At 47.4% G+C, this 24,118-nt stretch overlaps 1 protein-coding gene across 6 annotated transcripts in view; it reads right to left on the bottom strand.

The window, feature by feature from the left end:
* The window catches only part of LARGE1 (LARGE xylosyl- and glucuronyltransferase 1), a 662,422-nt gene that overhangs the window by 36,267 nt on the left and 602,037 nt on the right, over positions 1-24,118 (bottom strand). For all 6 annotated transcript variants that reach the window (XM_027769037.1, XM_006170333.2, XM_027769041.1 and 3 more), the window contains 2 exons: positions 23,500-23,655; positions 7,530-7,693 (listed from right to left, as the gene is read on the bottom strand). In XM_027769037.1, coding sequence (XP_027624838.1) covers positions 7,530-7,693; positions 23,500-23,655 — 320 coding nt within the window. The remainder of the gene's footprint in view (positions 1-7,529; positions 7,694-23,499; positions 23,656-24,118) is intronic.

The following is a 24,118-nucleotide window of genomic DNA, read 5'->3' as shown; positions in this document are numbered from 1 at the left end:
GGGAAACAGAATGAAGAGAAGCTGAGTGCTGGCCAGAGAGGGTCCTTCTGAAGAAAGGAAGTGTGAGATCTGATGCTATGGCCTGAATGTATGTCTCCTTCCACAGTTCACATGCTGATATTCTAACTCCCAAGGTGATGGTTTTAGAAGTCAGGCCTTTGTAGATGATTAGTTCATGAGAGTGAGCTCACTCAGTGAACCAGGGCCTTATGAGAGAGTCTGAGAGCTCGATACCTCCTTCTACCACATACGAACACAGCAATCAATAGAAGACAGTTATCTGTGAACCCAGAAGTGAGACACAAATCTGCTAGCATCTTGACCTTGAACTCCCCAGCTCCAATAAATTCCTACTGAATATAATGACCCAGCTTATGGTATTTTGTTACAGCAGCCAGAGTAGACTATTACATCTGGATATTGAGAAAGACCCAATTTTGTGAAAATCTGGGAAAAAGCCTTTGGGGTAAAAATGGGCTGTATTCCAGTAAGAAGCAGCAGGACCAGTGTGGATGAAGCTCGAGAGAACGAAGAATGGATGAGGGAAGATGTTGGAGAGGTCTTAGTCCATTTCACGCTGCTATGATGGAATAAATGAGACTGGGAGATTTATAAACAGAGACTTATTTCTTACAGTTCTAGAGGCTAGAAGTCAAGGTCGAGGGTCCTGCATTCGGGGAGCACCTCCTGCTGCACATCTCATGGCAGGAGGCAGAGGGCAGTAGAGAGATGAAGAGAGGGCCCAAGCTTGCCTTTTATCGGAACCCACTCCTGTGCTAACCCAAATCCACAATGGCATTCTCCCACTCTTGTGGCCAGAGACCTCAGGACCTAATCATCTCTAAAAGGTCCCCCCTTCACACCGTTGCACTGAGGATTAAGTTTCTAACACATGAAATCTCCACAGCTGGAGGTGGGCAGGTCCGAGGGGCCCTCGATGGCCACAGTGGGTAGCAGGGATGCTATCCTAAATGCAGTAAGAAACCACCTGAGGGTTTAATCATGTGACCTGACTTAAATTTTTCAAAGGTCATTATGGCTGGAATATGGAGAAAGCATTTCTTTCACTCCCTAGAATGGTCTGTGCTTTCAAATGTAACATGTTCAGGATCACCAAGGAGGTTGATTGAAACATGAGTTTCTGCGATTCTGCTTTGTGGAGGTCTAGGGAGGAGCCCGAGTATCTGTAGAAGGCATGTGCATTCGCCAGAGAGAGTAGGAAGACAGAGAGAGTGGGAGAAAGCACCTCCCCTCCACACCGGTTGCAGTCACATCACGATTCCTTCTCTCGCATTCCTCCATCCTGTTGGGATTCGGGGGATGCATGCACCTGTTACCAGGTGCGTTTTTCCAGCCACAGGGGATGGGATTTGAACTGTGCAGTCTGCCATGTAGCATCTGACTCCCTAAACTACTAGCTATGGAGCCAGCCCAGGAATCTGTGTTTCTGACAAGCTCCCAGGTGATGCTCTGCAGTCAGTCCAGGGAGCAAGGTGGGAGTAGCACCTTTGAAGGATGGGACCTGCCAGCCCTCCCTGGTTCTCCTTCTTCCACTCCAGAAAGGGGGCCATCAGTCACATGATGTCTTGAAACCATGTAGTGCAGCATTTCGCCATTTCTGTCAATGAGACACTAGAGAGTAAGCATCTCCCAGGCCAGGTGCCAGGCAACTGGGCTGTCAGTCCCTCTGTCCAGTCAACCATTCCTGCCTTCCACTAGGATGGGATCCCAAGTGGCTGAAGGAGACACAGATGTGCTTGCACCACCACTGTGGCCAGTGACCAAGTTCATTCTTTCTGAGTGGAATTCTCAAGGGAGAGGGGCACAGGAGCCGCGGGTCAGCTTCCCTAATTCATTGTGGCATTCACGTAGGGCCTACTCCTGACTCGAAGATTTACAAACATAGACGAAATGTTTCTTAAATTAAAAATCAATCCAACAGGCACCAGTCAGCGTGCCGCATCCTAACTGGATGTGCGGGGTGCAGTGGAAGTGGATGGAGGAGTTTCTACCGTCTTCACTGCCTTATAGTGCAGCTGAATAATTTCTGGCTGTGTTCTGCTAAGCATTCCTTGTTAGGGCTCAGAATTCCCTGTCTTTTCCTGAGGTCTGTCTGGATGGCAATACTTGTCACCTTGTGTTAGTGGCTATCATGCCATCTGCTACACTAGGGATGTGTGTGCTCTGAAGGGAAGGCCTCTATGGCTAGTGTTTGCAGCAGACCAAAGTGGGGCTGGGACTTCGTTTAAGTGAGAGAAGGCCATGCCAGGACCATCTGTGCCCAGGTATATGCTTCCTGATGGCCACAGAAAGCGGGACTTGGTTTGACCTGTGTTTTGCTGAGAACACATGAGTACAAAAAGGGAGGTTTGAATTAATAACATTTTCTTCTGCTTGCTTGTAAATCCCAGGCAGCAAACTCTATAGCCAGCATATGGGTAGAATGTATCAAGGAAAGAGAAGTTAGTATCTGCTCACACCTACCACTCATTGAGTACTTTAGAGGCACTTATTTTATAGAAGCTGGAAAAAAGAAATCTGTGACCCTGTCAGTATCATCCTTTCTTAAGGTAAGTGAAGAGAGGCTCAAAAAGGCTAAGTAAGAGGGCCAGCGGGTGGCATGGTGGGTAAGGTGCTGGATTCCTACATGGCTGACCACAGTTCGAGTCCTGGACGTGGTGGGCTGTAAATCATGCCAGGCATGTGTGCATGTGTGCCCAAATCCTGAGAGGAGAAAGGAGGAGATGAGATTGTGGCATGGCCACCCACTGGGGTGTGATTTCTCACTTTCTCTTTCTCTCTGGCAAGCACACATGCCCTATGGCAAAAACCTAAAAACAAAACAAAAAGCTAAGGAACTTGCTCAAACTTGCATAGTGGGTAAGTCTTATAACAGAACTTTAAATTCAGGCCTTTCTGTTTTGTTTTTGCCTGCATCATCTTATCTCTCTTAAAGAGCTACCTTGTGCAGCGCCCTAGGAGGGCTGTTCTGAGTTAGCCGGTACACACTGGGTGTCACGTATGTGCGGAATGCTTTTACAGACAATCTCTCATTTACTCCTAACCAGGATCCTAGGAGGTAAATGACTTTACTTCAATTTTATAGGAGAAAACAGAAACCCAAAGATGTTAAGTGAACTGTCCAAGATGGCCAGCTGAAGACTGAGGGTGTAAGTGGGATTTGAACCCAGAGCTCTTTGCCTTAGGTCTGGAGCCTTTTAACCTAGAACCACAAACATTAAGATTTCGGCCAACAGGGCTTATATCAATTAGGGAGCCTCTGGATGTATGTCAGAGCAAAATACTGAGCAGATCTCATTTGATCTGTGCAAGCACCTCAAGGATAATGACATAATTATCAATATAGATTATAGACGGGAAAAACTGAGGCTTAGAGAGATTAAGTGGCTAGTTCAAAAGTCAAACTCAAGGAATGGCTGGGTCACAGAGAGCCTACAGAGTCAGACTCTGGGCACTAAGTCTCATTCACTGTTAGAACATTTTAAAAATGTTATCTAATGGGGCTGGCAAGTGGCGTGGTGGTTAAGGGCACTGGACTCCCACATGGCTAACCATGGCCTCAAGTCCTGGACCTGGTGGCTTGCTTTCTCACTTTCTCTCTCTCTCTCTTACTCTGTCCCTGTTATGGTCAAATTAAAATAAATAAATAAAGTTAAATAATTCTTTACAAAAAAAGTCATCTAAAAGAGAGCAGGCATGTCAGATTTCTTTGGTAGCCACTGGCTCTTTATCTTGATTCTGAATATTAACCGAATGCCCCACAAGGAGGTTTGAGTGTGACAGAGGATAACCAATGATGCTCAGAGAGACGGGAACCGGGCCTAGGCCTCACTCACCTGTGCGGAGCTTCAGGCACCTTAGCTGGGGCCTGAGGTGCACACATGCCACTTAGAGGGTGAAGGCCAACCTAGACCATCGCTCGGCACTGACATGGAGAATCAGGTTTGATTTCTATTTTAAACGCCGTGGAGGGGAAGGAAATCCACACAAGGTTGGCGTGGTCAAGGGCTTACCGATGGGGGCTGCTTGGCAGGGAGGGCTGAGGCACTCCAGATGAAAGCTGGGTGAGAAGCCTAAGGGATGTGAGAAATTCAGGGGTGATTCTGGGCACATCTAAGTCAGGTCCTTTTAGAGCCTCACTGGGTTACAGGCAGAATCAACCTGGAAGGACTGGTCACCTTCACTGGTCTCCCGAGGCCCTCTGGAACCAAGCCCCAGCCTACCTGCCCGGGGGTGGGGGTGTCACTGCTCTCCTTTCCTCGCTCCTGCTCCCTGAGCTCTAAGCACACTCAGCTGTATGCTCCCACTGGTCCTGGCAGTGTCCTCCAGTCTCAGCAGCCCCGCCCCAGCCCGTCTCTCCCTCTGTGCCTTCTAGTCTCAGCTCAAGACACACCTTCCCCTGGACACATTCTGTCTCTTCCTTTCTGCACCCCTAGCTGGGATGGGGGCTCCTCCGTGGGCACTCACAGCATCAGTGTGCCTCCTGCATGGCCTCATAACCCCCTTCTCTCTACCAGAAATCTGTCTGTCCACCTCCGGGTGTGTACACTCTGTACACCCCCTTTCCCTCAGGTGTGAGCGAGCCCTGGAACAGGAACAGGGAAGGGTATCGCACCTGCGATTATGTTACGCGATCTGAGACTGTCAAAACAGACCAGGCAGATTCTCCTGCTGGCCCTGAAGAAGCCAGCTGCCGCACTGTGAGAGGGCCACACGGCTAGGGCCAATGCATGGCTTCCAGTGAGAAGGACCCAGGGCAACAGCCAGCAAGGAACTGGTGACCTCAGTCCTGGAACTGAATTCTGCCCAAACACGAGTAAGGTCAGAAGTGGATGCCGACTGGCCGACGACACTGCAGCCCCGGCCGACATCTTGGTTTCAGACCTCAGGTCCTGAGCAGCGGCCCCTGCTGACATGTACCTAGGCTCCAGGGCCAAACAAACTGTACATAGCGAATACACGTGGTTTTGTGTTGCTATAGGGCACGTGCACGCACTGGAGCGAGACAGAGAGACAGATACAGAGAAACCATTTCCCGGTGAGGGGTGGCCATGCTGCAATCCCTTCTCCTCCTTCTCTTGGGAGTTCAGGTATGCACGTACATGCACCTGCAGTGATTTTCAAACCACGGGGTGTCCAGGACTGGGAACTACTGTGGAATCCAGCTGCCTTAAATTCTACACCACCTGCTAGCCCCAAAATGTGTATTTTTAAGCTGCTAAATATGTGATGATTTGTCATACAACAATAGAAAACGAATGTATTGCTTGAGTCCTGAGTATGCTATGCTCCCTGAAGGCAGGGACAGGATCTCCCCAACAGTAATAGATGCATAAGCAGCATTTTCTGAGTGATCCCATGGATTTAAAGATGAGCAACCTGAGTCCATGAGAAGGGAAAGACCTTGGCTGAGATTACAAACAGGACAAGGACGTTGCTGAGCTGGAACCGCTATCTGCCCCCTTTCTCCTTCATGCTGTTTTGTCTTTTCTCATGACCCGCAGTGGTTGGTAACATCTGTGTGTGCACAGGAGTACTCGAGGCCCTCCTACTGGTGCCTATGACTCTCTGAGAGACCACTGGCCAATGGAGCCACTGATCTACCTGTGCAGCCCTTCACTGACAAAAGTGGGACTCACAGAGCAAAGGATCTATTTTTCTATGCAAAAGCGCATCATGAATTTCCTGACCCCCTCACTACTTACAGAGCCACACGCAACGCAATTCATGCCAAGGCTGCTCACTTACTGGATTCCCAGATGAGACTTTGGGTGACACTTTTCATATCTGGGTGCTTGTCCTTTCATTTGCTCATTCTCCAGTTATTTCTGATTAACCACGACTCGCATTTATTGCACACTTATTATATTCCAGGCACTGTTCTTGGCAATGTACAGGCATTAACTCACTTATCCTTAGGGCAATGCAATGGAGTCTCATCCACAGGCTAGACAAGCATCTCTGCGGTGACGCAGACAGAATGAGTTGATTGAACTTTCTTCCTAATCATGTGAACCGAGGGGGAATGACATGAAGGAAAATGGGGAAAGGGCAGCCATTGTGGGCCATGATGAAACTGAAGAGGAAACTGGTTAGCTAACTTAGGAGGCGGCCACACAGAATGGCCAGGTGCAGCCTGAAAGAGTGACTTTATGGCTTCAAATCCCCTTACCTTCCAGCAGCCAGAAAGATGTCTTAAAAATATTTCTTTTCTTTTTTTTTTTTGGAGAGGTTTTTGCTATAAGGCGAGTGCACTCGCCAGACAGAGACAGACAGAGAGAGACATAGAGACAGAAAGCGAGAAATCACCCCCCAGGGGGATGGCCATGCCGCAATCCCTTGGCCTCTATTCTCCTCTTGGGGTCTCGGGCACGCACGCACATGCACTTGGTGTGAGTTTAAGCCACCGGGACCCGGACGTGAACTGCAGTCAACTACATGGGAGTCCAGCGACATAGCCATTATGCTAACTGCTGGTCCCCAAAATATTTCTTAGATAATATAAATTTGCATAAATTTCTTCAACAATTTCTCACCACACTTAGAATAAAAACAATTATGAGTGCCTAATGTTCTATAATCTTATCTCGTACTACTTTCCTCCCAATCTCATGCTATGCTTCAGTCATGCTAGTCTTCTGTTTTGTCTGTTTGTTTGTTTTTAATATGTGTATATGTGCGTCCCATGACAGGGCTTTGCACTTACTGTTTCATCTGCCTGGAAAACTCTTCTCTTAGCAACTCATGCGCTAGACTCCTTTTCTGGTTCTCCAGGTCTCTAAGAAAACGTCTCCTCCACAGAGAGTTTTTGACCTCACTAAGTAAAAGAGGGTTCCCAACCTAGTACTGATATCATCTATCCAAGTTCCTTCCAAACACGTATAGCAATTGTAATAATTCTATGGGATTGTTCATTGTGGTTTATAGCACTAGCCATGTTCTCAGTCCTGGTTGCACATGGCAAGCTTAAAACAAAATAATGCCCAGGGCTCTTCCCCACAGAGAGTCTTGCTTTAGTGGTCTGCAAGAAGCCTGGATCTAAATTTGTTTAGAGATCCCCAGATGACACGATTCGTCCCTGGCCACAGTTGAGGACCAGAGCATTAACCTGCAAATGGCATAGAGGCGAGGCTCGCCGTACTGCCTGGAAGCGCTCGGTGAGTGTCTGCTGAGCCAGTACCCAAATGAGGGAGAGAGCAAGCGCTTTCCAGTGGTGGCTGGGGCTCTGGTCTGCACATTTCTAACCCTCCCTGGAAATCTGAGTCGGGCTCTACCTCTATCTCCATCCTTCTCTCCATCTTCAAACACCAAAACAATAGTAGCAACAACCAAAGACAAGAAAGACAAGAGTCCTTGTCTTCAGTGCCAGGGAGGGGGCGAGACCCAAGACCTACCTTGGCAGACTTCAACAACCTAAGTCTAGGAGGCCATCTCTTCCTTCTCCATTGGACCAACCAGCAAAGGGCAGCCATGAGGGGCCTTTGTGCAGATGGGTCCCATGCACATACCTGTCCATGGACAGCTGAGCGACCAGGGTGACATCCGTGTTGTCTGTGGCGGGCTCGTACTCATAGTGCAAGAAGTACAGGTGGGTGCGGTGGACAGTCAACCGCTCTCGCCGGAACTCGTAACACAGGTCGTCTTCATCCAGCTCGGACAGCTGCTTCTGAAGCTGGAAGGTCAGAAAGAGGCCTTGGAAACAAGAATTGCTCTGAGGAGCCCAGTGACCTGCCAGTGTTCATCTTCCACTGACTTTACTACCTAGTGCATGTCATTGATGGGTCACAGTAATGAAGGTGACTGCCATTTTTATTTTCCTCTGCAATCTAGTCTAATTTCAAAAAAGGTGATGATGATGATGATGATGGTGAAGGGCAAATGTCTTCGCCATCTCAGAAGTGAGCCTCTTCTTAAGCTAAGAATGATAGTGATGCTCACTGATCAATGTACAATGGCCATAAACTTCTTACGAACAAAGAAGAGATGCTTTCCTGGATGACTTAGCATGATTCCAAGTAACACAGAGACAAGGCACCCAGAGCTAAAAGGACCTCTGTGCGACCCGGTGCTTTTCTCTCACTAGAGCTACAGATTTCAATCTTTCCACCAGGTATTGGAAAGAACAAAACAAACACATTAACGAAGCAAAACTCTCTTCTGTTCATTTCACTGGTTTAATCAGTCCTGGCACTCACTCTTTTTTCTAACTCTCGGAAAGTCTGACTCCATTAATCTGCTTGTATTAGTCCTTTAACTAGCTCTCCTCTGCTTTTTCCTACCCACCTAGTGAAAATAGCAGGTTAACCTGCTCACAGGGCACTAAGGAGTTAGCATTTGAGATAAGCACCTGCTACTATCAAGCAGATCTGAAGATGCCTGTTTTATTGAGGAAGAATTGAAATGAAAAAGTAAAAACAACCTGCAAAAAATTAATCTATAGTGATAGAAATCACATATGTAGGTGTGGGGAGAAGGAATGAATGAACTGAGAAGAGGAGAGAAAGCTTTTGGGGTGACGGACATGTTCTACATCATGACTACAGCAATGATTACATGGGTGTGTACATTTGTGGACATTTCAACACACTAAGAATGGGAAGACGTACTGTATGTGATTTGTATTCCCACAAAATTGACTTCTAAAAATATTAATCTGCCAAAGGTCACATGGCTGGTTCCAGCATTTTCCCTCTTCCATCAGCCTTGTCTATCACATGAAATAAAACAGTTGAATATAGATTAAAGTTCACGTGGCTAGAGTTGTCCACCTAGCTGAAGGTACAAGGTACTAGGACATTTTCCCAGGAAGGTATATTTCTTAAATCTCCCAAACCAATGGTGCAGTAGTCAGTAAGAAAGTATACTAAGTTGCCTTTGTAGAGCCTTGTATCAGTTAATGCCATTGCCGTGACAGGTGATACTACAGCATTATCTCTTACAGTATCGTTACCTTTGCATGGTGCTTGATAAAGAGGTAGTCTCTTTTCCTGGTCCTTGAATCTGGCAGGATTGGTGACTTGTTCTTGCTAATGTAATGCAGGGAACATGGTGTTGTCCCAATGCTGAGGCTGGACCACAAGACATAGTGTTTCTTGCACCTTTTCCACTGCCATGAGACAATGCCTAGGCTGGCCTGCTATAGGATGAGGCACACCTGGGGCAGAGCAGCTTCTCCCCAATGGCCCCAGTCATGTGAGCAAGTCCAGCCAAGATCAACAAAGCTGCCACAAGGAACCACTTCTTGTAGGCCACTGAGGTTTTATAGGGTTTGAGTGACAAATAACCTAGAGCATAGACTGGTATTTTGTCGGGGGGCACTTTGTCATTACAGGGGCCTGTCCCACAGATTGAAAGACAGGTGTCTTCTAAGCACCTGCCCTGCCTACGGCATGTTTGCAGCATTCTCCAGAAAGCCCTGTACAACTTCAAAAGCAACCACTTATTTCTGAATGCTGTTTAGGGAGTTAGCTGAGATCCAGTGATCTATGAAACATTCTCGGCTGTTGTTAACATTTTTAACTACTATAAGGATGCAAGCAGGGATATTTTTCAGTGTTTCACATTAATGTGATGTCCTTGCCTATTTAAAGATGCCCACCATGCCAATAGTTGGACCAATACAAGACCAGGAAGCTAGAATCCTCATTCTATCTAAGATCCTATGAGACAATAGACTCTTTCCAACCTGTAGGATTAAACCCAGATTTCCTTACTGACAACCACAGGCTACTTTCTCTGAGCCATCACCCTGTCCTCTCACCAGCAATCCCTCTGTTCCCCAAATCTGCCTTTCTCTCCAAGCTTCCACGACTTTGCCCTGAAATATGTTTGTCCCTCTGTGCACTGTCCTCACTCACCTCACCCCACTCTTCCCTACCTGATGAGCCTTCCATTTACCCTTCAAGATTCAGCTGGGTCTTCTCTGTGAAATCTTTGCTGATCTCACTGGTAAACTGGTCTATTTCTTCTCTGTGCCCGCAAAGCACTTGACTCCTAACTCCATTAAAGCACTTGTCAACTTGAACTGGGATTATTTAAAGGCTACTCCCCTGGTGAGAGTGTGACACTCTGTCACTGCCCCCAGCACACAGTGCCTAGTGCATGACAGGTGCTCAATATTTATGTGCTGTATGCATGAAAAATACTTGCTGTACCTAAGCCTGCGATCACGGTGATGTGAAGGTCCACTCTTCCAAGTTTCCTTCTGTGTCCTCTAATTATATGCACGGACGATGATCAACGAGCCTATTCTTTTTTTTATCCTCATAATCTTGTTTATATTACATTGGATTGCATATAACTTTACAGTGTATTACATTGCTTTTTCAGAAGGGAACGCCATGCATGTCAGTCAATACAGAGACATTAATCTCCCCACTTCATCATTCAATATCTTTTCATTGTTTTTCCCAATCATTATTATTATTCTAATTATTTTTTTTAAACAGTCAATCACTATTTCTCATTTTGCTTGTAAGAAGACTTTACCCATCATGAAATACTTCTCAGACCAATCCGGTTGAGAATACCATACATGTCATCATCGACAGGTAATAAGCATATCTTGTTTCCCACTAACGTCCTGCCAACGAGCCTATTCTTAAAGCTGTTATTTGCTCCTATATTTGCAGTTCAAGAGTCTGTGATGGCTAACAGGATTCTGGAGAGCAAATAAGCAGAGACGAAGCAACGTGCAAGATGCTGGGTATACGTGCTACCCTTTACCCCTCAGAGCCCCTGGTGAGGCATTTGTAGCTTTGTTTGACAGTTGACAATGCAGTTTCAAAATCTTGAGTCCACTCAGGGAGGTCAAACCTGGGTCTGTGCCCTCCCCAACCATGCTGCTTCTCTAGAAAAGGTGCTTGTTAGGCCACAGGTAAAAGTATAGATGTGGCAGAGAGGCTGTCACTGGTTCTAGCCTGTTCCTGTATGGATGATCTTGGATGAGTGGGTCAGTTAGCTAACCTTTCTGAGTTTTTATTTTCTCCACTGTGAAATGGAGATAACAATAGCAACAGTAACAGTAATAATTCTAGGGGATGGCAGGAGGCTTCTAAGAGATGCTGCAGACAAAAAGCACAGTGTAGAAAGGAAAGGAAAGACTCAACAGATGTCATCTGTTATCATAGTTGTTATCACCAGTTGGGAAAGGGGGATACTTGGACCCAGGCGACATCTAGTGGGCACTTACTGTCATCAAACATCACCTGAAGGAGATTCAGGCAAGGGCTCACCGGGAAGAGAAGGTAGGGGCTGGATGAACTGGGGTGACCCTTCTGATTCATGGCTGTCAGACCATCCCTGTGTCCTCCTAGAGAACTCAACCATGCCTGGGGACCATAATGTTGCCTCCAGGAGGAAACTTAACTAAGTAATGGTCTTTTCACCTCCCTCACTTACTTTGCAAAAGAGTTCATTCAATTATTCCTCATCAGAAATAAGTATCTGCAAGGTTCTTTGCAAAAGACTTTGTGTGTGGGTGTTTAATACATAAAAGAGTGCATGGCTCTAGTTCAATGAGGAAAGAAGTGAGATTATGTGTGGATATGTGAGAATGGACAGACATGTGTGTATGTGCATGTGTGCACGTGCATATTTCATACATTTGTAACAAGAGTACATCGCTCCAGTTCAATGAAGACAGAAGTAAGATTATGGAGGGTGTGTGTGCGTGTGTATGGGTAGACACGTGGTGTGAGTATTTGATGAGGCTCTAAGTGTGTTTATTCTTACCACATGAGAAAGAATACTAATCACCAGAACACAAGAAACTCATGTGTGTATGGGGGTTTCTCTTCCCCTTACACACACAGAAACATATCCTTGAGTTGGAGAAAAAAATATTCCTAGGAAATGGCCCCAGGACCCATTTTCTAAAGAGCACCTCTGCAGTGAGTTCCCAAAAGCTGGAGCTGGGACCAGCAGTTAGTGTAATGGCTATGTCGCTGGACTCCCATGTAGTTGACTGTGGTTCGCATCCCGGACCTGGTGGCTTAAACTCACGTTGGGCACGTGTGCGTACGTGCCCAAGATCCCAAGAGGAGAACAGAGGAGAAGGGATTGCGGCGTGGCCATCCCCCTTGGGGGGTGATTTCTTGCTTTCTGTCTCTCTGTTTGTCTGGCAAGCACATGCACCCTATACCAAAAACATTTCAAAAAAAAAAAAAATCTGGAGTTGTATCCCGCTCAGCTCTGAATCCCCTGAACCTAGACTACCTATAGAGCATGTTGTATGCTCAACAAACCTCTGTTGGATATATTCAGCCACTGAGTACTAAAAAAGGGAGCAGTGGCCACTGAAAGTGCTCCTGTCCCAGTAGGGGAGGTTGACCAGCAGTCCTGGGTGGGAGTGATAAGCAGCCTCCACATGGGAACTTCATGTATCAATAATGTGATTCAGGAGCATCTGTATCCCATGTTCACCTGTGGCTATTGCAGAGTGTAAGGTGCAGAGTCCAGAGAATACTGCTGTCTACTTACCACACTGGGTACTGTGGAAAGCACATCAGGTACGAGGTCAGTCATACCTGTCTACAGGACTCTGAACTAACAAGATGCCATTTCTGAGACTTAATAATGCAGTTATCATTAACACAGTGGTTTGCACCTTTACTCGGCTAATATACACTAAGCACCTACCATGTGCTTGGTATGGTGCTAAATGTGTACAGGTGCATTGCTTCATTAACTTAATTTTTCAGCACACATCTGTTTTCCAAAGGAGGAAACTGAGGCTGAAGGTTTCAGTAACCTGCTTCAGCTACCAAGAGGTAGACTGGGTTGAAAATCTTCTCTTTGGACCTCAAGCTGGGGACATTTCACAACTTAAGTACTTCTTCCCAGGAGATGCATGTGAAGATCAAATGGGATGGTGTAAGACATAATGTTCTGCAGACAACACAGGCCATAAAAATGTATGTGCACTATAGAACCGACACAGCAAAAAGACAAGCAAACAAACAAACAAAACCACTAGAAAAACCACTAGAAAACAGATTGAAGTGAACACATTACACTGGTAATTAAGATTTCCTCTGAGTGGTGGACTCAGAGATGAATTTTATTGGCTTCTTTATACTTCCCTGTGGTTAACTAATTACCCGCAATTTCTTCCAATAAGTGAATGCATGTGTTGGGTCATTAGAAAAGTCATGACATACTTTTTCTATGTTTTTATTGATGCAAAAATGCATCATGACTTTTTTGTTTGGAGAGGTTATTTTGTCATCGGGCGTGTGCGCTCGCCAGTCAGACAGAGAGAGACAGAGAGAAGACAGAAAGCGAGAAATCCCCTGCCAAGGGGGGATGGCCACGCCTCAATCCCTTCTCCTCCATTCTCCTCTCTAGATCTTGGGCACACACGCACACGTGCCCGGCCTGAGTTTTAAGCCACCGGGTCCAGGACACGAACTGCGGTTGACTACATGGGAGTCCAGCGACATAGCCATTACGCTAATTGCTGGTCCCACATCATGACTTTTCTGATGACCCAATAAAAGTGCTCTACAAACTGCACAGCACTACACAAACCTCAGCAATGTGGTTCTGGCTGTATTATGTACCTTTTCAAATTCTGGTCTGGGGTGACTTAGTGCTGACTGCATGGCTGATGTTAGCTCAAGGAGAAGACTATAGAGACTCAAAAACTGCTTTCTTTTCCACCCGGGGTCTGTGTAATTTCTCTGGGGAGACACTGAGCTGGAGGGAGCACTTTCATTAACAGGGTCTGAATGCCAGTGCACTCCACTCTCTGGCCACAGGAGCAGAGGACTCCTGACAAGTAAGTCACAGAAAGAAAAGACAGATTTCTCCTGAGATAAAATGCATTTGCTAAATTGCTTCTCTGGGCAGTCAGCTGAGGCACAAGGAGATTTGGGCTCAAGGGAAAAATGGCCCTTTAGGTAGTTTGCATTTATTTCTTCCCATTCTTAAGGACAGTGGCCTATGTTGACCTTTGAGCTGCAGAAAAAGATGGCTGGTCATGCCTGAAGATTCACAGGGGTGGAATGTGTCCCTAGGGCTCATGCTTAAGGGACTTGTGTTGGGCAAAACTACAAAGCAAGATAATGGGGAACCAATTGGAAACTAAGACTTGATCTCTTTGACACTCATTTTCTATGTAACCTTGAGCAAGTCCTGTCTCTAAGTAGTAAGACAAAGAGTTTGGGCTCCATAAAATAACTCTCCAGGATCATATGCTCACTGGGTCATGTAAAGTGCAGGCAGATTTGAAGGCATTTCCTCATTTAATACTTGCACGAACTCTGTGATTTGGGAGGGGGCACTCTCAGTCTTCTTTATTAGAGAAAGACCTCCATCCTCTGGAAGGTTCAGTCACTGATTCAAGGTTACACAACAGTGAACAAAGTGGCTGAGACTCACACCCAGGTGTACCCCTCTGAGTTCTTGGCAGTAACGAAACCACAAGAATGCCTAGTTAATCACTGTCTGGGCCCCTTTCTCGTTCTAAGCCTAGATGACGCTGTGATTGTACAGGACTCCACACAGGTGCTTGCCATGGCAGCAGTGGCACTCCACGCTCCCATAGCTGCATTCTCCTCTCTTCCTGGGTACACAACTAGAATACGTTTGTACCTTCTTCACAGTTAAGATGGCTCTGCGGCTGAGGTCTGGTCAGTGCAACCACCCGGGCAGGAGACTCTGGCCAGTACGGGCATCCTTTTCAAGGCTTCCTCATGCACAATCCTCACGTTCTTTTCTTGGCTGACAGCTAGAGCCAGAGAACCCAGCTGAGGAGTCCAAGCTCTGTGGAGGGCGGAGCCACAAGATGGAAGGAGTCTAGGTGCCCAACCTGGAAAAAGGTCACCACTCTGCAGGGACTCCCCATGGACTTTTGTGCCAGTAACAAATTTGTAGCATGCTGAGTCATTTTCCAGCTGCTTCAGTGACCTTAACAGGCACGCCTGGACTCTTCCAGCCAGTATGTGATGAAGACATAGCGCAAGGGACTGATCACGGAGTCCCAGAGGCTGCCTGTTCATTTCTTCTTGAGACACCTCTCCCTCTGATACTTTAGCCCGATGGTTGTAAGCACTGGTGGGCAAATTAACCCTCAAAAATGCTTTCTACTCTTGACTTACCTGCAATTTTTAGTGGCCTTTATATCCCTTATTTCATTTGTTCTTCCCTAATACCTGTACGAGCTAGGTGGGGTTGCCTTTATTGCTCTCGGTTGACAGATGAGAAAAGTAGGGCAACAGGAAATTGCTCAGAGAAGCTGGGATTCCAACTCCCATCTTCTGAAACCTTAATCCAGGGCTTTTCTCTGAGGTTTCTATGAAGCACTTACGTTTTATTAAACCACACAGACAGGTAGAGAAAGATCACTAGCTCACTGGTTGCCTGCTGTGTACATCAATCAACAGGTTCCAGGGAACACACAGCATTTTTTACTGGGAAAACCTAAGCACCAGCCACTTGCATTCTTTTGCAAGAGGGAAGAGGCTACATTTAGGTCTGCTCAAGAAGGCTTCAGAGAGGTCTGTCCAGCCCTGACCCAGCCTTGGAGGAAATAAGAAGACAAAGGTGGACTCCTCCCTTCTAGGCATCAGTATTAATTCATACATACACACAATTAACAGGCTTTTATTTTATGCCAAGCTCTGTGCTAGGAATGGGGAATAAGCCCTAAATTATCCCCACAGTCTAGAAAGAGAGGTGAAGAAGCAGTCAGTAATCATAATACAGTGAAATCATACTGTGAATGAAACCCACTGGGGGACGTGCTTTGTAGCACACTGTCCTAAGCTCCCAACTTGCTTTTGCTGTTTTAGTCCTCCTAAGTCTCACAGGTAGGAACGCCTGAGATTCCTATGGTATAGATGAGAAAACTGAAGCTCAAGGCATTTTAGTAGATCACCTGAAATTGCACAGTGGGTGTTCCTACGATTGTATATGACGCAGTCTCATTCCAGAGCTGTCTTTTTACTTACTGGACAATTAGGAGAGGCTACTAGTTGAAGGAAGATTCAGTCAAAAGGAGAAGCCTGGAAGGGCTGCTGTACAGGCACTGGAGGGTAAAGCACCCAGCAAGGGTGGAGTGATCACAAGAGAGCCTGGGGCACAGGAGGACTCCCTGTATGGTGGAGCTGGACAGGAACACGGGCCAGGCTGGGAGGGCGTGCCTGGGGCACAGACGTCTTTCCTCTGAGTCTCCTGACCCCATGGCTCCTCTTCCCTTCACCCACTCTGGGTGCTGTCCACCCTGTGATTAAAGAGTCAGTGGCATGTGGCATGCACGTGCGAGCAGGGATTCATCCTGGTTTTCCTCTGGGGCTTCTCTGGCATACAGCTGTTTCCACGGAGCCATCTGTTTCTTGGCATTGCTGTGCTGAGCGATGCCATGAAGTGTTTAATAGAATCTGTTTATATGTGTCTTATTTCTAACTTTGGACTGAGCCACAGCGATGCTGTAGTCTCTTCCTTGGAGTGGGATTACTATCGGGAGTGTGACCCTGCCAGCAGCCCATCATCTTTGTAGCTTGGAAGTCTTCCTTGTTGGAGGCAAGCCAGTAGTCTCCAAGCGACTGGCAGAGAAGGTGTACTAGACAAGCCATTGGTCAACACTCAAGAATAACTGCCTAGGTCTACAGCACTTTGCATACCTTAATAACTTCACAGCCCCTAAGATAGCCAGGGGCACATTTAGTTACTGGCCATTTTACAGGTGGGAAAACAAGGCTCATGGAAGGCTAGTTATGCCCAACGTTGTAGATCTAGTCTAGGGCCAAATTTTCTGATTCCAAGTACAGGGATCTTTCAGGAACACTACAAATGCTTCAAGAACAGGACTTGTTATAATTCATTTGTTCAACAAAATTTATTGAGCACATCCCAGGTGCCAGGCAGTCTTTCAGAGGCACTAAGACATATTGATGAACACAAGAGATAAACATGCAGTCATCTACATTCTAGTGGGGGGAAAACACAGTCAACAAAATAAATAAGTCATGAGTATATTGAGTATATTGATTGGTGATAAGTGCGATGGAGAAAACACAGAGGAGGCAGCCTGGACAGGGAGTGCTGGGGTAGGAGGAGGGGAGTGAGATTTTAGATATGGGTGTGTTTTTGACAGCTGTAGAAAGACCACTCAACTGCAAATCAGGGTTTCATACCAGTTCCGGCTCTGCCACCTACCCATCCTGTGACTTCAGCGCTCACAGCCTCCATTTCCTTCTCTATAAAATGGAGACAGTAACTACCTCCTCGCAAGGGTAGTGAAAGAGTAAGAAAAACTAAGTAAAACACTTAGGAACATGGCCAAATAACTTGCAGTTATTGTGAAGTTACTTCTAAACCTGCAGCTACATCCAGTTGCAAAGTGTGGCCCTGGACTTGTGGCTTCTGAGTTGGGTTGCCTGGTTTCACACCAGGGCCCTGGCACTCAGGGGTGGTGTGACTTTGAGTGAAGAACTCATCATTTCTGAGCTTTGGTTTCCTTCTCTGGGAAATGACTCACAATGCCTCCCTCCCATGGTGGTGAAGATTACAGTTGTATTTCTCTTTCCCTGCAGGAAACCTCCAATTCCCAAAGGCTGGAAGAAAGCAAAAAAACGGTTTTGGAGCAGCACAGAGAGCCTTTCTAAGGCAGAAGAGACTGGATGGTTAATACCCAGCACAGGAACACCCAGCAATCACTTCCTGTGCCCTGGGTAGGGGACTGATGCTGAGTACCTGCCCTGTATTTGGGAAGGATTCTGGGGTTGGGCCTGGATAAGTGGAGGGTGGGCATCCATTAGTGATGTCTGCTGTGGGCATGGAATAAGTAAGCATCGATCTGTAGACACTGATGCTGACTTACAATTCCATATATATTCAAAAACTTACTGGTGTCCAGTCTTTTTATCTTTTTCATATTTGATATAATTTAGCTCTTAATACCATAGTGAATAATTCTTTTACTACTGGTATTTATGAATTAAATGTATTTATGTTTCTTCCTTTGGCTGGCACGGGAAGGATAAAGGAGGTGAGCCTGGGAAGGGCTGTTCTGAAGCTGATAAACTGAAAGTGACAGCTGTCAGAAAGGAATCTGCAGAGTAAGCAGTGAGATGCCCAAGGCCATTTCCTGCCAGGATAAGTAGCATGTTCCCATCTGCGGCCAACCTCTGCTCCCTCCAGCCAATGCAGTGCATCCTTAGTCATCGAAAATCGTCAGCCTAGTTTAGTATACTTTGGTGACTAAGGGAAGCATAAGCACTTTTGCAAGGTTCATATCCAAATTGATTAAATCATACCTATTTTACTGGTTTTGAATTTAAACAAGTGAGCTTCCCTTATCTGAAAATTCCCTAAGGTGGTGCAAGGTCCTCTTGATGATAAAGGATCATTCTACAAAAATAATGCTTACAGGGTTTCAGAGCAACAAGTTACAGAAACATTCCCTGTTGTTACCTGGGCAACTGTCCTTTTCTGTTGCACCAGAGGACAGGACTCGGACTGAGTCCTTTACAGAGGGGATGACTCCTACTCAACTCTCTGGAGTTTTCCAGAGTGGAGTAAGCTGCCTTTGGTGAAGGTAGTGAGTTCCCTGTCTTAGGGAGGATTCAAGAAGACAGATGCAAGCCTGCTAGGGCTGCTGTGGAAGGATTTTTGAACAGAGATGGAGAATACCCCTGATTACCCAGTTGTCTTCTATGGAGGCCTCAGGTTCCCTGGATATGCTAAAGGGACTGGGCTGCTGAGGAAAAGGGAGAGAAAAATGCTAATGTATGGAATTCTAGTCTCCATCCCTGCTCGATGAACTAATAACCAATGCAGATGGAAGGCTTATTGCAATACACAGATGAATTCCCTGGATCTAGGGAGAGAGGCCTAGGCAAACCATGGGATAGGAGTGGGCTGTCTATCAGCTACTGTCACCCTCCCCACTGGGGGGCCTTTTCTCTTTTGAACCAAACTGCTGTGTCCTCGAGCAATGGAGCCTGTCTGTCCTATGGTAGCTCCTCTCTGGAGTCAGGTCCCTGACTAGATCCATGTGTTTCTATTTGTACTTTTGGCTAATGGCCTCTTCCTCCTACCCTAAATTTCCTAATTAGAGGGCTACCTGAGATTGTTTAACTTAGAGCAAATGGGATGTCTCTCACATGCTTTACAGATTTCTTTTTTATATTTTTTTAATTTTTAATTTTTTTTTTTATTGGAGAGGTTTATTTTTGCTATTGGGCACGTGCACTCGCCAGACAGACAGAGAGAGACATAGAGACAGAAAGTGAGAAATCACCCCCCAGGGGAGGTGGTCACGCCGCAATCCCTTCTCCTCCATTCTCCTCTCGGGATCTTGGGCACGTATGCACATGTGCCCGGAGTGAGTTTTAAGCCACCGGGTCCGGGACGTGAACCGCGGTCGACTACGCTAACTGCTGGTTCCCGACATGCTTTACAGATTTCTAAGCAGCTCTCTAGGCTGCTCTGTCTGCCAGACCTTCCAAGCAGAAGTGTTGATAAAACCCCAAACTTACTCATGGAACAGAATGTGATCGGGCAGGTGTGCAGTGTGGTTTATGAAACAACATATCCCGCAGGTTCTGGGGGCCAAGTCCTTTTTTGGTGAGTTGACATATCCTATCCATAAAACACCATGAAGACAGCATCACTGTTTCCATGTATCAGATGGTAATCCTGAGACACAGAGCACTGATGTGATGTCTTTGAGGTCACCTGTCTATTGAATAGTGACCTAGATTACCGGAGAGCTCACATCCTTATCATCATCACTCCTCCAGTGGAAAAAAATACTAATGCAAAAGTTAACTTTATAATTCCCACACTGCCTCTGTCGGACTTAGAACCCCAGCAGTGGCCCCGAATGGGTCATGTTTGTGTTTAGCTCTGGTCTCCAGGGCTCATGCTGCTTCCTTCCTTTTACTGAGTCTACTCTCCAGACCCCCTCCCTCCTCCTAGTCATTCTTCAAGCTTCACCTCTTCCAGGAAGTCTTCTCTGATGTAGCGTCTCACCCCTACTTGTGTAGAATGGCCTTCCTGTGTGCTCGCAAGGTCTTATCACCACCCCGCATCCCTCAGAAGTCAAGCACCGTGAGAGCCAGGCTCCCATCTGCAATGCTCCCTGCAGGGTCACTAGCCCTGTGGCTGGCGACGATCTGGATGAATATCTCTGGGTTGGATGATGCATCTTGAGACTCAGATGGCCACTGGAGCCTGCTCGCTTCCTTTGTCTCCTCCAGGGCCCCATCGTTTGGACACTGATCAACGCTCCAATGACCTCTTCCCAGCACTGAGAACATCTGCCTTTGGGCCAGATCCAAGATCTTACCCTTTCCCTCTGGTTGTGTTTGCAGACAACACTTGACATGTGTGCAGTCCAGGTGGTGAGCTCCCTGCAGAGCTGGGCTCCTGGAGTATGAGGGTTACAGACCTCCCACCCCAGCCCCGCCACTGCTGGCCGAGGCGTGGGGGACCCAGCCGGAGTGGGCACAGCAGCCCACGATCTGAGTTATGAGTGCTACTTGCACCTGCTTCCCTGTTCTCAGCACCCACGAACCACTCATCTGTTCTCCATTCCCACCGTGCTGCCTTAGCCCAGGGCCCTCTTGTGACCTTTCTGCCTGGGATGGTGGAATGCCTCTAAGAGTCTCCTGCCTCCACTCTTGTCTTTCTCACTCCATCCTTCAACTGTTTCTCAAATGTAAACCTGGCTGTGATGAAAAGCCTTTGCTAGTTCTGCTGTCAAGAGGATAATGCACCCCCCACCCCCCCAATCTCAGCGAGGCCCTCCCAGTCAGCTTCATTCTCAGCCCCGCTCCCGACACCTCTGTCCGGCCACACAGATGAATGTACGTTCTCTTCACTCTTCACGTCTTCCTCTGTCCTCTCTATCTGGCACTTTGTTTTTCTCTCTTAAATTTGCTCAGTACATCCCTCTGATAAATATTTATGAAGTGTTTATTCTGTGCTCAGTTCTATTCTAGGGAAGCGAGTCCCCAAAGTAAACAATACAACGTCTCTAAGAGTCTTATATTTTGGTCTTATATTTAAGAAGAAAACTAGGAAACAAATACATGGACCAGATAATTGCAGAGAAAAGTATATGTTCTAACAAAGAGAAAAAAGGGTGCCACAGAAATTCAGTTAAAAGGTTTACTTTGGATGGGGGAAGGCAGGGGTAGGGAGAGTTTCTGAAGATGTCACATCTGACATATCTAAACACCCAGGGACAAGGTGTTCCGGGCAGGTGGGGACAGCAAGCCAAAAGGCCCAGTGGTGAGTCTGGAAGGCAGAGGGAGCAGGAAGGAGGCAGGTGTGGCTCCCATAGAGTGGTCAAGAGGGAGAGGGGATGGTGGCCATGGCAAGTACTCAGAGAAGGCCACCCTATCATCCCTCCTCGCCCTGAGACAGCCTTTCCTCTCAACTCTCTAAGACGCCGGAAACTTGCACAGAGGGACTGAGTCAGTCTCATTTCAAACCCAGTGCCCTGCCCAGCGCCTGGCAGATGGCCAGCCTTCACTCATGATTACTGAGCAAATAATACAGTCATGGGTCCGAGGCAGACCACTGACAACTCTTTATCCAGAAGGTCTGCCCAGGGGAAGTGGGTGGTAGGAAAAGCTGGTGTGTCCTCTATGAAAGGAGTCCCACTTCTGTGACACTGAGAGTACCCACTGGGACAGTGACTGACTGATGCTTCCTCCTGCAAGGCTTTTAATCCAGGCCTCCTCCCCAAAGGGGAAAAAAAGGAGCAAGAGAACAGTCTTCATTTAGTGTCTGGAAAAAAGTGTCGAGTGGATACTCGAGAGTAGGTGAGCAATGACGTACAAAGTACATAATGCATGTCTGCCGTGAGTTAGATGCTCAAAAAATATTTGCTACCTGCTCTTTCCTTGACCCTAGGGGGTGAGGAGGGAAAAAATTGATTTGAGCAAAGAGAACTGAATGAAAAACCGAAAGGACACAGTGCCTGTAGAAGCCTCTGAGAGCACCCAGACCCTGCGAGAGTTCAAGTGCTTCAGGGTCTCCTCTACTGCCGCTTGTGAAGAAGGGCAGAACCGAGAAGGCATCTCCCGGGAGTGGAGGAGGGCCAGAGCCAGCGGCGACTCTATGTGACGTGGGGACTCCACGACACAGAGCAGGGTGGCACTGTGCCCAGAGTCATCCTAATATAAGGCCAGGCGAGTGCATGCCTGCCACCAGAAACCAGAACCAAGTCCCATGACATTCACGAGAACCACAGAGCAATCACAGTAACGGGAGTAATGAAAATCCTGGCCCTTCTGACAACCCCTTTCAACCTGGCTCCGCCCACCTGACCCCTCCGGCTCCAGCTCCTGTGCACGCGGCCATCCTTCTGTTCCTCATGATGACCTGGACTGCTCTTCCCTCACGTTTCCACACAGACTCATTCTTGTCATTCGGGTTTCAGATTTAAGGGCACTTCATGGACACCCTCCCCGAGTCCCCCAGCCCATGGAGCTGCTTGCAGCTCACTCGGACGGTGCCATGCAGCACCTGCACTGGCTGCCAGTTTCCTGACTGCGGCTTTAACTATGCCTGCTCCCTGAGAACACAGGGACCACGAGAGCAAGGGCCCCTGTCCTTTCTCACCCCTCAGTACCTGCTGCGCACAATAAGGGAAGGCCCTCAGCCGACGTCTGCTGACCAAATGAATGAACCCATTATTTCTGTGTCAGACAGAGTCAAGGAAAGAGCAGGTAGCAAATACGTTTTGAGCATCTAGCTTACGGCAGACATGTGTTATGTACTTAATACATCATTTCTCACCTACTCTCAAAATATCCCTATGAAGGTTTTAAGCCCATTTGACAGTTCAGAAAACTGAAGCACAGAGAGGCTGAACAACTCATGTGAGGTCACACAGGTCAACACTGGGAAAAAAATTAAAGCCAAACCCAGACCAGCTTGGGCCCACCTGCCCTGTTTTTTTCTGTTACATTGCTCTTTCCTAAGAATTGTTTTGCTACTGTGTTGACCATGAGCAACTTGGTTAACCTCTCTGTGCCTTAAGTTCTCCAACTCTAAAAGACAATTTCTACGAACATCAAATGAGAGAAACATATGGAAACTATAAACGGAGAAGAACTAGGAACAGGGCAGATGGTACATAGCTATGCCTGGGAGTAGCCTCCTGGCACTTCTTGCCCCGTGCTGACTCCTCAGAGGTCAGTTCCGTGGGATGATCTCGTTTAGTGCCACCCGACACACTGCATCCCAGGTCTCCCGTGTTAATGTCACGCCCACAGAGACCTTGGCGGCTCCTGGCCATGGCAGACACAGCCTGTGGACTTACTACCATACCTGCTCTTTTCTCTGCTTGGAGGGTTACCTGTGACCTCATTTAGCCAGGGACTTTGTACCCACAGCGATGTGACCTGCTCACATGCTTGCCTCTCCCACCGGGCAGCAGACACCCAGGGCAGAGGTGGCGTTGGGGTCATCTGGGTCCTGCCCTGAGCATGACTCAGGGCCCGCGGAGCCACTTACATTCTCACTGTTGACATCGGCCTCGCTGGGGCAGCCAAACAGCTCCCGCCGCAAAAGGTTGCCATCATACTCCAGGAAGGTCAGGTAGAGGTTGCGGAAAAACTCCACATGCTTGTTCTTCACCCGGAGCTTCTTGGGGGAGTTCCAGTGGATGACCTGGTGGGGAACAGGGAGGCAGTCAGGCAGGGAAGGTTGCATGTGGAGGAAGCCAATGCTTTGCGCTGGGTTGGCAGTTTTTGTAGGCTGCTCGCTCATTCCTTCATTCAACGTTTATGGTAGACAGGCTAACAGAAGGGCTTCCAGTTGCTGGTTCACATCCTGCCTCTGTTCTAGGTAGCCATGTAGTCGTTTAACCTAGGCAGGCTACTCAATCTCTTGGTGCCTCAGTTTCCTCTCTCTGCACTGGGGGATAGTAAGATCCTGACTATGCTGGTTATTACTCTATGGCCTGTCAGCTTCAAAACTGCTGTGTGGCGGGAACCAGCAGTTAGCGTAATGGCTATGTCGCTGGACTCCCACGTAGTTGACCGTGGTTCGCGTCCCGGACCCGGTGGCTTAAAACCCAGGCCGGGCACGTGTGTGTGCGTGCCCAAGATCCCGAGAGGAGAATGGAGGAGAA

The sequence above is a fragment of the Tupaia chinensis genome, unplaced genomic scaffold (assembly GCF_000334495.1).
Source record: "Tupaia chinensis unplaced genomic scaffold, TupChi_1.0 Scaffold148234_1, whole genome shotgun sequence".
Taxonomy (NCBI): Eukaryota; Metazoa; Chordata; class Mammalia; order Scandentia; family Tupaiidae; genus Tupaia; species Tupaia belangeri.
Note: the sequence above shows the minus strand (reverse complement) of the source record. Positions and strands in the feature narration are given on the sequence as shown.